Source organism: Styela clava, chromosome 14, assembly GCF_964204865.1.
Source record: "Styela clava chromosome 14, kaStyClav1.hap1.2, whole genome shotgun sequence".
Classification (NCBI taxonomy): Eukaryota; Metazoa; Chordata; class Ascidiacea; order Stolidobranchia; family Styelidae; genus Styela; species Styela clava.
Window position 1 is genome coordinate 14,119,816 of NC_135263.1, and position 13,870 is coordinate 14,133,685.

The following is a 13,870-nucleotide window of genomic DNA, read 5'->3' on the forward strand; positions in this document are numbered from 1 at the left end:
TCAGACGGCAAAAGCGCCCACAGAGACCGAGAAACCAAATAAAAAAAACAACGCGAACGAACAGAATAATATACCTGTCTGTCAAGATTTAATGTTGCTCTCTTGCGACCTTAGAGGAATTCTATAAAGTGAAAATATTGAACCTTGACCCTACTGTTTTCTTGTTGCTACGGGAAACGCCGACGAGGTTTTGTTGTTTTTTGTACGGCGATCTGGTGAATGAGCGAGCTCTCGATGATTTCATTTGAGATTTGATATTTTGAAAGATCTTTATTGTCTTGATCGTCTTGACTTGTATCGGAAAATAGAAAAGGGCGCTGAAGTTTTCATAATTTTACAGTCCAACTTTATTTAGGTTCATGGTCATTATGTAATGTTTTAGTTTGGTTTTGAAGACAATGTGAGACTGTACTGCAGTAAGAAGGCATTGGAGGCGCAGTTCTTACCACTTCATGGCAGCTCCTGCCAAGAACGAACCGCGGCTGCTCTTGCCATGGTTCAAATTAATGTACCCGATTTCAATTGATCATGCGGAATTATATCTACTTAAACCCTAACCCCAAATCCATCAAAACTGTATTCATAAGAAAAACGTTCCAACTTACCCAATATTTGTTACCATAGGGGACAGCCCACCTGCCGTGGTTACGGCAGCAAAATTTTACCTGTCATTGGTTTTCAATTTGCTGCCACGGTTACGGCAGCCGGTCATTGGTTTGTGGCAGCTAAAAAGTCAGTCGCCATAGGTTTGGCCGTAGCGGCCATGGTATGGAAATACCGCCATGGTTTTGCGGCAGCTGCAGACACCACAGAACACTTAAAACTGCACTTGAGGCATTGGTTAGTTAATATGCGTTGGTGTTTATCTTTTTTGGTTGTATTTTCACCAATGTATGTATATCCCCATTGCGTGTGTGACACATTCATATATGATCACAATTCTCATGACAAAAAACTAATGATTTGAAACAAAATTTCTAAAAGTATCCCATTAAAAAAAATTGAGAAATTTCTAGTAATTTGAAAGCCATTTCGGGTCTTGTGTAGTTTCATACCTAAAGTACTCCTATCTTAGCAAGATTTTCTATGTGGCACTTTTATGTTGTATGCCTCGGTGTTTAAATCTTAGTCTGTTTGTTTTGTGCATTTGTGTGTTATCATTTATGTACCTAGCATAGTTCAATATAAATCATCTGTCTTGTCATTATTTACAGCATTTACATATTAATTTATGAAAGAATTTGATTTTGTGCTGCTTCTCAACATAAACAGCAGCAGCAGCTGCTGCATTGATAATTACTGGAGATAGTTGTCACACAGAAACGTAAAAATGGCAGAATCAGCAAGGTACTTACCAAATTCGCTCTAATACTGTAATATCAATAGGATGGGATTTAAATATTAACTCTATTTATCCTTGGAATAGGAAACCCAATAAGTTGTTTTTATGATATGATTAACCATCACCTGATGTCTGGTTAGCAGTCCGTATTTGGTACGGGAACAGTAAACCATTATTAATTTCAGATGCATGGAACCGATGGTAAATGTTTTTCAAAATGTTGCTGACTTCATTTTTTTCTATTTCTCCATTTATGAATTGTATTTTTACTATACCGATTACATTTCAGCAATCCTTCACCCACTGGGGATGAAGATATGATGCATCCAGTTTTACCAACAGTTGAAAGTGAAGACGATGGACGGAGGAGTAGACCAAGTAGTGCAACACAGGGTATAATTTTGTTATATTCTTTTCCAATAACTTATTTTAGTCGAATGTGTCATAAGAATACTTTAGAACTGTGTATTTTTATTTAAATCGTATGCTTCAACAACTAGTATTTTAACCATAATATGGTTACTCGATGCTCTCAACCACTTGTGAGCTCTCGCTGAGTTTCTTAGCGGACCTTCAAATATATAACTTTGATTTTAGGAGATACAAGTACTTTGCTGAGAAATATTGGAGAAGGACTCGCAAGAGTTGATACAGAATCAGAAGATGAAATGGGAAGTGAAGATGGAGAGCATGTAATTGATTTTAAAAATTTCAATATATTTTAAGAACTTTTCATTAACATATATTTCTAAATGAAAATTAATTGTCTCTGAAGGATGATATTTTTATTTTCATGTGGACAAAACCTCTTGGCATCAAATATTTTGCAATATCTTGAATTATCTAATGTTTTTGAATGATAAATCATTGAATGAATGTCTAAAATGTCAAACTTTGAATTCGTCACAATCTTTAATTGAATAATTTTTAATATAAGCTACTTAATTTTGAATATAAATTATTCACACAATTAAACATTTTCAGTCAATCTTTAATTCTGTTTGAGTTTTGAGAAAAGTTTATTCGAACAAAACTTTAAGTTTGAATTATGAATACATTCAACTAGGATGCTTTACAAGAAAACAATTCTTTATACAAAATTGATATTTACCATTCATTATTTATTCAAGGATATTGGATCAGGTGATGAGAGAGAAGATATAGAGACTGATTTAGTTGTTCTTGATCCTGATCATCCGCTGATGAAAAGATTCCAAGCTGCGTTGAAAACTCAACTTGCAAAACAACTTGAGAAAGCTAAACTAGAGAAAAAGGAATTGGTATGTTGCGTATAGATTTTGCAAATGGGAAAAAAATAATAGGGAGTCTTCTCTCTAATATATCAGAAATTGATATGGAACACTTGGAAAATGGAATTAAAAATCAAATAGATGAACTTGTATTCTTTGCAATTACTGAAAATATATATGGTCTGGTCAAACAAGAAGTTTATGTCTTATAATGTGAGGTATTCAACTACTGGGTGTCATTATATACTTTTTCTTAGCTTTTACCAACTATTATAACCCTATACAAGTTAGAAGAAAAAAAGGGAACTGTTTGAAAGATTATTAATCATTGTTATTAACTACAGTAGTCAATGCACCTATTACCAGTTGCCATATCTATTATGTGTACTCCTGAAGTATGCGCACCAAGATTTGGACCTCCTGAAGTATGCGCACCAAGATGGCGCACAACCTGAACTCAGGTTGTGTACCAGGTTAGGGTTCAGGTTATGCGACATCTTGGTGCGCATTCTTCAGGAGTACCCTTTTATGTACCTTTCCACTACCTTTACAGCAATTAATAAATAACATACAAAAATTTTAATAGCAATATATTATAATGTTGAAAATTGATTTAAAAAAACAGTACATATGGGGAAAACTAGAAATTAACTTATCACAAATTACTGCATTAAGTCGTCTGAATTAAAAAACACAGCTTCAAACCCATAATAACACTTTACAAGAAGTAGTGTAGGAAAATCAGTCAAAAATTTACTGGTATACATATCAGAAACTGCTTATCTAGAGCCTTGTTAAGAGTGTGGATGTAAATATCTAGTTTGATATACTGCCCCCATACTCGATATTATGATATTTTATTTTTGTTGGTATTTTTTATTCTAGATGGATGAAGTGAAACGGAAAAAGACAAAACGAGAAGAGGTCGGTGTCACTCTGTATGGAGTTCAACAAGAACTTGCACGACAACAAGTCAATCTTGAATCTCTCCGTGACAAAAAAACTTCTGCAAATGAAAGAAGGAGAGACCATGAACAACAGTTATCTAAGTTGAGAGACGTTTATAAGGGAGTGCAGTCTCAAGCTGGATCACATAGAAAGAAAAGTAAACCCAATTTCTATGCTTTTGATTATTTTAAATTGTATAGTAGAAACTCTGCTTACGTAATTAATTCATTCCAGAAGCATTTTTTGTAAGCAGAAAAGTAGAAATGCATTTTACCCTAGAAATGTCTTAATCTGTTTTAAGCCCCCACAAAACTCGAACATAATATTTGTATAAATTATAAAAAATGGTCAAAACCTGGAACAAGTAAATGTTAGAATTACCGTAGATTACTGCACAGTAAATAGAAAAGAAACACATGGCAAAAAGAAATAACAGAGAAAAAACGAATAAAAACTACAAATGGTATGTTGCTTTACCATTGGCTGTGTCCGACTAGGCTATGCCAAGCGAAGACCGTGTTAAGTGAGAGGACGGTGAGATGGATGGAAGCATCAGCCTATGGCAGAGCAGTTCTGACGTGCCGCTTTCTGACTGAGTTGCCCCTCCGCTTAAACAGCCAGCAGCACGTTGTTTACATTTTCAGTTTTTGACCCTTTTTTATTTAGAAGCATCTTTCATTATTCGGAGCAATATTTCCACGAAAATATGTTTCGTAACGTGGAAATTTCGTATTATGGGTCTTTCGTAAATTCAGGTTAAGTGGTTTCACTGTATAGCATTTTAAGTTTAACAACTTAGTTACGTAACTGTTTAAAACCCTATTATTTGGAAAGACTGGACTTTTTTTATCTGAGAGAATTATCTCAAAACAAGACCACTCACATTCACTCAGAATTAAAGAGGACACATCGTTGAGCAATGTTATAGGATGACATACCAGAAGATACTGAAACAATGTAGCATTACGGTGATACATTACAACCTTGACTTGTATTTGTTCTTGTCATTAGAATAATTTGATTTAAACTTATATTATTGACTCAATGATTTTATTCAGTGCACCTAGTCCCTGGCTATGAAAATTATCACTAAATTTTTTAAACCATTGTTAACAATCATCTAAAGCAGGTGTGTGCAAACTGCGGCCCGCAGGCCAAATGTGACCCACAAAGATAAATTGTGCAGCCCGCGAAGAAGTGTGCAAGAAATTTTGTTCTAAATTGGGTGTCCTGAAATCCTCGTATTGATCTGTTCTGACAGACAAACACTTGGAAAATGGACTTAAATTGCTAGCACTTCCATTGAAGCAAATTTGGTGATCGGGAAAAGACTCTTAATAATGCCATAGGATCAAATAACAAAAAGAAACTAGTTTTCGTGCATGTACTTTCCAGAAAGCCTATGTTGAATAAAGGTGCGGCCGCGCTTTCACACAGTTATTTGTAACTGACCCTCCTGTATTAAAGGTTGCACAGCCCTGATCTAAAACATTTTAAAAATATGATCCCTAACAAACTTGCTATACTAACTATCATTTTCTGTTATTCAGATTCAGAACTGCAAACGGAAGTAGAAAACTTGGCCACCCGATTGTTTTATATGAAAAGAGCAAAAGAAGATGTGCAATCTGATATTTCTGTCATGAAACGTGCAGCTGAGAAAGCTGAAGTTGAAATCTCCCAATCAGAAGTGGACAAAAAGAGACAGGTACTAACTCAATTTTTCGTTTGCTGCAAAAAATTGCTTTAATCTGCAAAGTAAAAACACACTGTTATACAAATAAAAGCGACGCATATTAGATTCATTAGTGAGTATGGAATTATACAAATACTTGCAAAACTCTTCTGTTCGAAAGAAATATTTCATACCTTATATTAACTTGGCGGTGTGGCACATCATTCTGAGCGTTAGGAATTCGCTCGCCACCGCACCTCTGATTACCCTGCGTGGGTTTGCAGGCTCGTATCCATGCTGGAAAAGTTATGTACGAGAGGGTTGCTGAACTCCTCGGCTTCCTCGTCCATGCTTCTGAAGATAAATAACTGGCTAATCAATCCCATACCAGACATAGACTTGTAACTGGATGAGAGGCCGTGGTTTGCCATGTGATTAGGCCATCTTATCGGCTTTCCTCCCACTCGGGAGAAACATGTAAATCCTATCCTAACTTTTTACATATGAAAACTCACCATTTTTTCGAAGGATTTATACATTGATCGCCTGACAGAACGTGTTGAACAACTTCGTGAAATGATAGCAATGTACGAAGCACAACAATCTGCTCAATCTCAAGAAACAAAAGCTGCAAAGGAAGCTTTAAGTGAAGCAAGAACTGAGATCGAAGTAAGAATTCTTAATCCTTAACTATTTCTAATGTGGAGCCTTTTTAGAAACAGTCCATCTATTGTATGGTCAATTTATCGAATTACCCTTATCACTTTTTTATCAATTTTCTTCAAACGATCATGCAGACTTAATAACAATCTGCCTTTGTGTAACTTCTGGTAAAATTTTTATCAGGCTATTGACATGGAAAAGAAACAATTATATCAACAATGGACTTCTAGTTTAATCGGTATGAAGAGAAGAGATGAAGCTCATGCTGCTATGCAAGAAGCTCTCAGGTAATATTAAAACTTGTATAAACCAGAGTATTGATAATTTCGAGGTTAGGTCAAAATTTAATTTCATTATCATAAGTCATTGAATTTACTTAATTACGAAATTGACCATATGCAGAAAACATTGGTACCATATATGTCTTTCAAGTTGATAAGTAATTAGATAAGTTTTTCCATATTTATCTTGGGGAGAGGTAATGGGTATCATCTCTAGACAGAGCTCAGCATGGTGTACCAACCGTTCATTTTCATATTGACCCGGGGGAGAGAAAAGCCTGTAAGACAGCTTAATCAAATCATCCAGTCAATGGTGTGTATGGGATCAGTTAGCCAATTATTTGTTTCATATGCATCGACTTGATGATGGAGGAAATCGTGACCGACTAGTGTTTGGTTATGCGAACCACCCAACTGCCGCGAGGAGTCCAGCAATTCTCTCGTATAATATTATCCCCTACACCAGGGATGGCGAACCACTGACCCGCGGGTCACAAAGTGACCCATGTCGTTTTATTCGTGACCTGCCAAGGCACGAATAAAATTTAAAAATAAACTGCTAATATATCAGTGATAAAAATTGATAAAACCTGTCTTGAAGTAATCTAACAATAACTAAACTATTATAATGTACCGTCAGTTGGGCAGTCAGGGCTGCGATCGCTCATTTAAATTGTTAATTTCTGTGCCGTTATGGTAGTTTTCAAAACGCCTAATGTTGGACGCATGTTTGCATCGCTGTATATCGTTATTCAGCTATTGGCTCTGACATCATTTATGACACAACAATGCAATTGATTCGTTCATTTCTTGCAACGTGTTGTTTCTTTCGGAAGTACATCTGCAGACTGTTTTAGGGGTTATAAGAGAACTAGATGTTACTTTGCATTTTATTAGTTTCTCGCCTACAATGGCGTTGAGAAAGCAAAATATTCCAGACTTGAAATAAAAACCTAGAAATCTGAAATAACAATGGGGCAGTGTAAAAGTGCCTTAATGTGCTTGAAAGCTGATTGAAAAATATAAAACTATCAGAGTTGAATTACCTCTAAATTCTTTGTAACCGTGAAATAATTTGCCGCATCATCCTAAACGTTTTTGTTTATTCGTATGCATGTTTTCGTACTCTAATTTTATAAAATCCAGTGCCATAAAAAGTCCCTGATAGAAGTCCTGCATAAGTAAAGCACAAAACTACACCACCACCTACAGAAGCTTATAAGATTTCAGAAGTTTTTCATAGATACAAACATTGATTAAATATCTGTGACCCACTCACTTCAGTTCCGCGATAAAAATAAAATTTCTGACCCATTCATTGAAAAAGGTTCGCCATCTCTGCCCTACACCATTCGAACCTGCGAGCCCATGCATGGTAATTAGAGGTAGGATGGTAGGAAGTATATTCCTAATGCTTAGCACAACGCGCCAACCGGCGTGTAGCATATTTTATTTTGTCCATTACTTAAGAGAATGATAGCATGCTTTATCTGTTTTATATAACACTAGCTTGGCAAAACAACAAGTCAAATCACACTTAACTGAGATTGATGGATACAAGAAATCAATTCAAAAAGAAGAGGAAAAAAATGAGACATTGACGATGGTCTTGAACAAAGCAGAAAATGACATCAGCGTCACTAAAAAACTAATTTCACAAAGTTTGGCAAAACAAGAAAACACAAAACAACAATACAGTACATACAGCAGAACTCTGCATGAAACAGAACAAGCTGTCAATAGAGCTAATACTGTAAGTTTGGATGCATAGTGGTCTCGTTTAGATTTTATTTTTACATGATCATTAGACATTTTTATTGCTTGCCCTAATGTATACGATTGAAAAATTTGAAATTTCATGATTATGTCTTAAACAATTTTAATTTCAAATCAAAAAAGTTGAAAAAATTTACTTGCAAACTTCAAAGAAAACAAAATGATGCTATTCAAAAAAAAGATTTATTGTGAGAGGTCAGATACTCGAAATAACTTTTTTCCTGCAGAATTTATAATTTTTATAGTAAATTCATCATTGTCGTAAATTTAACTGAGTAAAATCGTGGTTACATTTGGATGGTTTAAATATCACAATTCCACAAATTTATTCCGTAATGTTTTTTATTGAATAAAGTCAAATTTTCTCTGACAATCAGTTTACAAAAATTGTACGATCATGTAGTTTGGCAAAGCAAGAAATAAAGTCTAACATTTTTGAAAAAGTGATTCTAGATATTTGAACCTCCCAGAAAAAATTTTGATGCATGAATAGGAAATGAGTGATGAAGAACAATAGGTTTTTGAATTTATAGTAAATGGAAACAATGTCTAATTTTTGAAGAGTTCATTTTTAAATGTGTTGTCACTAAATTTGGTCTTACTAAATCAGTGTTGTGCAACAGCCCGGCCCACCAAGCCATTTAGTGTGGCACTTGTCAACACTCAGATTTTTCCCCATCAAGCCTAAAATCCTAATCCGAAATGAATACCTAATGTTTTTGCTCTTCTCGCTTCGTTAAATCTTTTCGTCGGTATGCCCGGCGCATTCATTACTGTAAGGCTAAGCGATAGTCGTATTGTATTCTCTTATCTTGCCTTTCCCGCTAAATTTTTTGTGCGGCCCAGCTAGATGTCGGAGTTGTTTATATGCCCCACTGACAAAAAATGTTGCACACCCGTGTCTTAAATTTTTTGAATATAGCTAATATAGGCATAATTTTATCTTTCTTTTCTCTTTGGTGTCCAGGAGCGATCTATGAGACTGAGTGAAATTAACGTGTTGAGAAAACAAATTGAAAGAGAATACAGAGAAAAAGTGAAACTTGAAGATTTAATCATGACGAAACTGCAACAACAATTAACTGCCGATAAAGCAAGTGTGTATACGACAAAAGTTACAACAGAAATCAGAGATAGAAAAAAGGCTTTGGTGAGTGTTTTATTTGAAGGTTTTGAGAGTCAAGTGTATGTAGAGATAGATCTGTGTAAAATTGTTCAAATCATCATCTTAAAATGGCTTCTTCGAAACATAATGTGCTCCATCCAACATTTTTTTTAGCATCTAGGTCATAAAAACACATCTGTCTCTTAGCATGTCAGGTGGTGCCATAGACTTTTATCAATTTTATGAGTTGTATGTTTATATGGGAAACTTACTTTGAAATATTCTTCATAAAATATAAATATATTTAATATTGGAACAGAGCCAAGTTGAACAAATGATATATTGGGCAGTGGCTAATAATGATATATCAAATTGGAAAAATCATAGAAGTTCCTCTCTTTGTTACATCCTTGTCAAGTGCCTTGTTCTGAGCAAAGATAGGAGAGAAGTTTTTATACTCGTTCATTATTTGTAAATAGACCATATTTCTAATTCATTTTTCAAATTTTAGGATGCGGATTACGCAAAGGTTGAAAATGAAATTGCCCAATGTAACCGGCAGAAAGCCGATTATGAGGCACGAACCACGGAACTTCAAAAACAACTTGACGAATTGGAAAAACATATTGTATCAAGCAATGAGCTGATAAATCGTGCAGAACATGATGCAAGCAAGAGAAATGCTGTTATTGAAAGAAAACAGACAATTATTGATCAATATAATAAGAAATTGGAACAAATTGTGATGAGCAGTGGAGTAAGTATCAGTCAAACTAAGCTTTGTAAGTGCAAGGTTTGTTAGGACAGATTTCAACTGTTTCTGACAATGTGATGAAAATGATAATCCTATTTTATCAATTTGTGATTATATTTTTAATCTTGAACATATTTTTTAAATTTCCCGTTTTTGTGAAAAAAAAATTTGTTGCATTTTCGAGCATTTTTGAAAAACACCATGTTTTTTTTATTTTTTTTGCTTTAGGGAGAAGAAATTGGCCCGTTACAGACGCAAATCAATTCATTGAATAAACAAATAGAATCAATGGGTGGAGAAATCACAGATTTGCAACAGTTTTGGCTTCGACAACAACATGAATTGGTTAGTCTAAGCAAGGAAAGAGATCAACAACAAACTGATGTTGAAACATTGAAAAAACAACACACTATATTACTGCAAAAGAAATTGAGAATTGAAGGTTGGTCTTTTTGTCATGAATGCAATAATTTTATTGTCAGATTTAGTTACGATTCGTATGGGTATGTGGTTGGGATCCAGGGGTTTTACTAGGGTTCGAGCGAACCCATTCTTCGAATGACGTGATATTCATTTAACTCATTCTTGTTTTTTGTTTATTAAATGTGTAGACATTTTGAATGCCAACACTGGTACTGCCTTTGAACTCAAGTGCATTATAAACATCTGGCTGTTTAATAATTCCCATGCGAACCATTTGAGAAATTATGTCCTACGTGACCTCGATCGAGTAATTATAGTTTGTCAAATGTCCTCATTTTGCAATCTTATTAGACTTCCTCTCTCTTTGGATGAATTTTTAAATTCTCAACTTTAACAGTTAACTAGAGATGTCCACAAAATCAGCATGTTAGTCAAATTACAAAATACATGAAAAACGTATATTCGGTAAATTCGAATTATCAAATTCAATGATTTTGACAGCGAATTTTGCCTCAATGTTTCAATATCAGACTAATTGTCAAATTTTATGGTGTTTATCAAAATCACTAATTTCTAATAAATCTCTTTTTTGAAAAGGTGAAATTGATCAACAAGTAGCAGAACAGAATGAAATTGATCGATCAATCAGAAACATGCAAAACAGGATGACAAAACTGAACACTCTCCTCACTCGAGAGAGAGGAATTGAAGAGAATTTAGAACAAGGAAATAAACTCACTGAGAATGAGTTTGTGCAAGGGTTAAAGGTAAAGCTATTGAAACCTCTTATATTAGTCTTATATTAGTCTAAATTAATTCGGAATTTTCCTCAATTCATTTTGCCATTTTAGGAAGCTGAGCTTGAATCAATACAGATGCAGAAGGAATTAGATGGTTTGAAGGAAGAAAAAGAAAGATTGTTGAATAGTTTGGTCGAAGCTGAGTAAGTGAATATTAAATAGTGACATATAGTGACTCTTAGACAGGAAGGCTTTCAAATGCGAATCTTAATTTTCTTTAGACGCCAGATTATGCTTTGGGAAAAGAAGACCCAACTTGCAAAAGAAACTAGAGCTGCTGTTGATTCTGAAGTTGGCCAGAGTGAAATTAAAGCGATGAAAGCTGAGATTCATCGCATGCAGGTACTGTGGTTTTTCTCTTTGTTAATTCTTTTTTTTTAGATAAAGAGTGTGATGGCCTAACTGCTAGTTTCCCGAGACCTAGCTATGTTCACATCACAAATTGAAAATCTAACCCCAATGTTAATATCATATTAATAAGTAATAAATTGGGTTGGGAGTCCAAAAAGATATCTCAGATATCAGTAACTATTTGTCTAAAACTTTCAAAAGTTTGAAGGTGAAAATTCCTATGCAGCTGCTAATTGTAATTAATAAATGTCAGGTACGTTACACTCAACTTATGAAACAACAAGAACAAATGATTCGTGAGATGGAGCAAGTTGTATCGAGAAGAGATACTATAGTCACTCGAGGAGAGGCTCAATCTAAAATTGACAAGAAAACGCCAACCAAAGGAGCGTTCCAGAAGAAATTGGTTGAAATCAAAAAGAAAATCAAGAACACACAAAGGGTATGGTTCTTTGAGAAGGTTCCAACTATTTTGGTTCAATAGCAACACCAAGGCTATTTTACTTAACATGGATCGTTCAAAAACCTGGTAATGTACTAATAAGCAAGCCAAATCTATTTGTCTACGTACATCACTAGAAAGAGTCGCTCGTTTTCAACATTGGGCTGATAGTATGAATTTTTATTTAAAAGGATGTAAGATATTTTTCCGCCATTTTTTCATCAGAAAATCTCCACAAGACATCAGAAATGAGATAATGTACTTTTGAATACTATTTTCAATGGTTTTTATTCGTATATTAGTAAGACTATTAGTTGGTAGCACTTTTATGTACAAAAATATACATATACATGATCACCATAACATAAGTATATTATACTTGGCAGGATGCAAATGCATGTGATGAAGATATAAGACAATTGAGAGAAAATCAAGCAGAAGTCAGTAGAAGTTTAGAAGAAAAACAAATCACTGTACAGCAGTTACAAGGAAATGTTGATACTTTGGAAGGAGATGTCGAACATTTGGCAGAATTGAAACAGAAGGTACAAAAAAAGTTTAATGAAAAATGTGAACTTATATTACGTTGTTAGATACCAATGATTTTAATGCATTGAGTATTTAGTTTCTTGTACCTTTAATAAAAGAGAAAATGATTCTTCTTCTTATATATATATAAGATTTTGATATATTTTGTTATTTTTGTGCTAATTTAATTGGATACTAAGCTTAGAAAATGGATTTTTGATGTACCTTATGTAACATGATATATTGTCTTCCATTTTGCAAATTAATTAAACTCAATCTGTCCAGATTTTGTACATTTCGAAATGTCCGATTGCAGCTTTCATGAAGGAATCCAAGCCAGTTTTTAGTCAATTGACTGAGAGGCTTGTCATTTTGATTTGAAAAGAAAAGTGACCAGAATTTTGTTTTTAAATTTCATGTATTTTATTTATGAATGTTTCAGAACTTGTTTAATATTGTTGAGAAACAATCAAAACTCAAATATCTTCAATCTGTGAAAGGAGGAAAATACTCATCTCTTTGTAAAACTGATGAAGCGTTAGAAGCCGAGGTAAATTTTTTCTTTTATTTACTTATATAATGAACAGCATGAGTATAATGAGAAAGGAATATTTTCTTTTTTCCAACAAATATGATCAGGTAGGGACCTCAGTTATGACTGTATCCATAATATTATTTGAATCATGCTCTCAACTCTATCATAATAAATTCATTTCATCGCGTCTTTTGGGATTGAAGGAGCTTACTCAAGGCCAGATTCAAAATTGGTGCTCTGCTCTTATATTAGAGTTTTCTGGTCTGCCTGCATTACTAAATAATAAACAAAATGATATGCCTGTGAGAGGCAAAAGTCAAGTATTGTTGCTAATACTGTGATATAACTTAATCGTATCTATGAAGGAATTACTATACTTTATACAGATGCAAAAACAAGATGATAGGCTTCATCACACGATGAATATATTGGATAGATTAAGTCAGGAATATCCACAGGCACAACAGACAATGAGACGAATTATGGTTTGTTTTGGTCCAAGAGAAGATGAAACTTAAACCTGATATTCGTTCTAAAAGAAATAAATTGATGTTTCTATTTATGTAAATATATATTTTTAATTTCACACTGTGGATGGTTTTTTTCAGAATAGAAGGGTCGAATAGTACAGACGTCTGTCTATCAATTTTATTTTTATTAAACTCTGTAAAAAGCTTATCATCTTAGTCTAGTATGAGCGTATTTCACATGACCTTATTAGCGTCAACCAAGGTGGCGTGCTTAGAGGGCACTTATAATAGTGTTTCACTCAAAAAATTTCAGCCTCATCTAGATCTGTGAAATAGAGAACGAAGCAATTATGAACTCGCCTATCGCTCTAGATTTCCGGTTCCAAATGTGATAATGGGTTTTACAGTCTATAGAAGCTTCCAATAATGTGATGTACCGTATTTCCCGGCGAATAAGTCTACCTGGTTAATAAGACGAGGCCAGTTTTCGAGCCTGAAAAAATGGGTTTTTGCATATAATCTGCCAA

General features: G+C 34.2%; 1 protein-coding gene across 2 annotated transcripts in view; it reads left to right on the forward strand.

The window, feature by feature from the left end:
- The window catches only part of LOC120340871 (coiled-coil domain-containing protein 40-like), a 223,012-nt gene that overhangs the window by 80,698 nt on the left and 128,444 nt on the right, over window positions 1-13,870 (forward strand). The window contains exons 2-20 of one of the 2 annotated variants that reach the window (XM_039409257.2): window positions 1,215-1,347; window positions 1,632-1,735; window positions 1,940-2,034; window positions 2,473-2,622; window positions 3,478-3,697; window positions 5,091-5,248; window positions 5,744-5,884; window positions 6,062-6,165; window positions 7,669-7,912; window positions 8,903-9,085; window positions 9,552-9,797; window positions 10,023-10,236; window positions 10,815-10,984; window positions 11,069-11,160; window positions 11,239-11,359; window positions 11,622-11,810; window positions 12,197-12,355; window positions 12,781-12,888; window positions 13,260-13,459. The exons of the other annotated variant lie outside the window; for it this stretch is intronic. Of the exons in view, the coding sequence (XP_039265191.1) occupies window positions 1,331-1,347; window positions 1,632-1,735; window positions 1,940-2,034; window positions 2,473-2,622; window positions 3,478-3,697; window positions 5,091-5,248; window positions 5,744-5,884; window positions 6,062-6,165; window positions 7,669-7,912; window positions 8,903-9,085; window positions 9,552-9,797; window positions 10,023-10,236; window positions 10,815-10,984; window positions 11,069-11,160; window positions 11,239-11,359; window positions 11,622-11,810; window positions 12,197-12,355; window positions 12,781-12,888; window positions 13,260-13,391 (2,847 nt within the window). The 5' untranslated portion in view covers window positions 1,215-1,330 and the 3' untranslated portion in view covers window positions 13,392-13,459. Of the gene's footprint in view, window positions 1-1,214; window positions 1,348-1,631; window positions 1,736-1,939; window positions 2,035-2,472; window positions 2,623-3,477; window positions 3,698-5,090; window positions 5,249-5,743; window positions 5,885-6,061; window positions 6,166-7,668; window positions 7,913-8,902; window positions 9,086-9,551; window positions 9,798-10,022; window positions 10,237-10,814; window positions 10,985-11,068; window positions 11,161-11,238; window positions 11,360-11,621; window positions 11,811-12,196; window positions 12,356-12,780; window positions 12,889-13,259; window positions 13,460-13,870 lie in introns of those variants that run through there. 2 annotated transcript variants of the gene reach the window in all.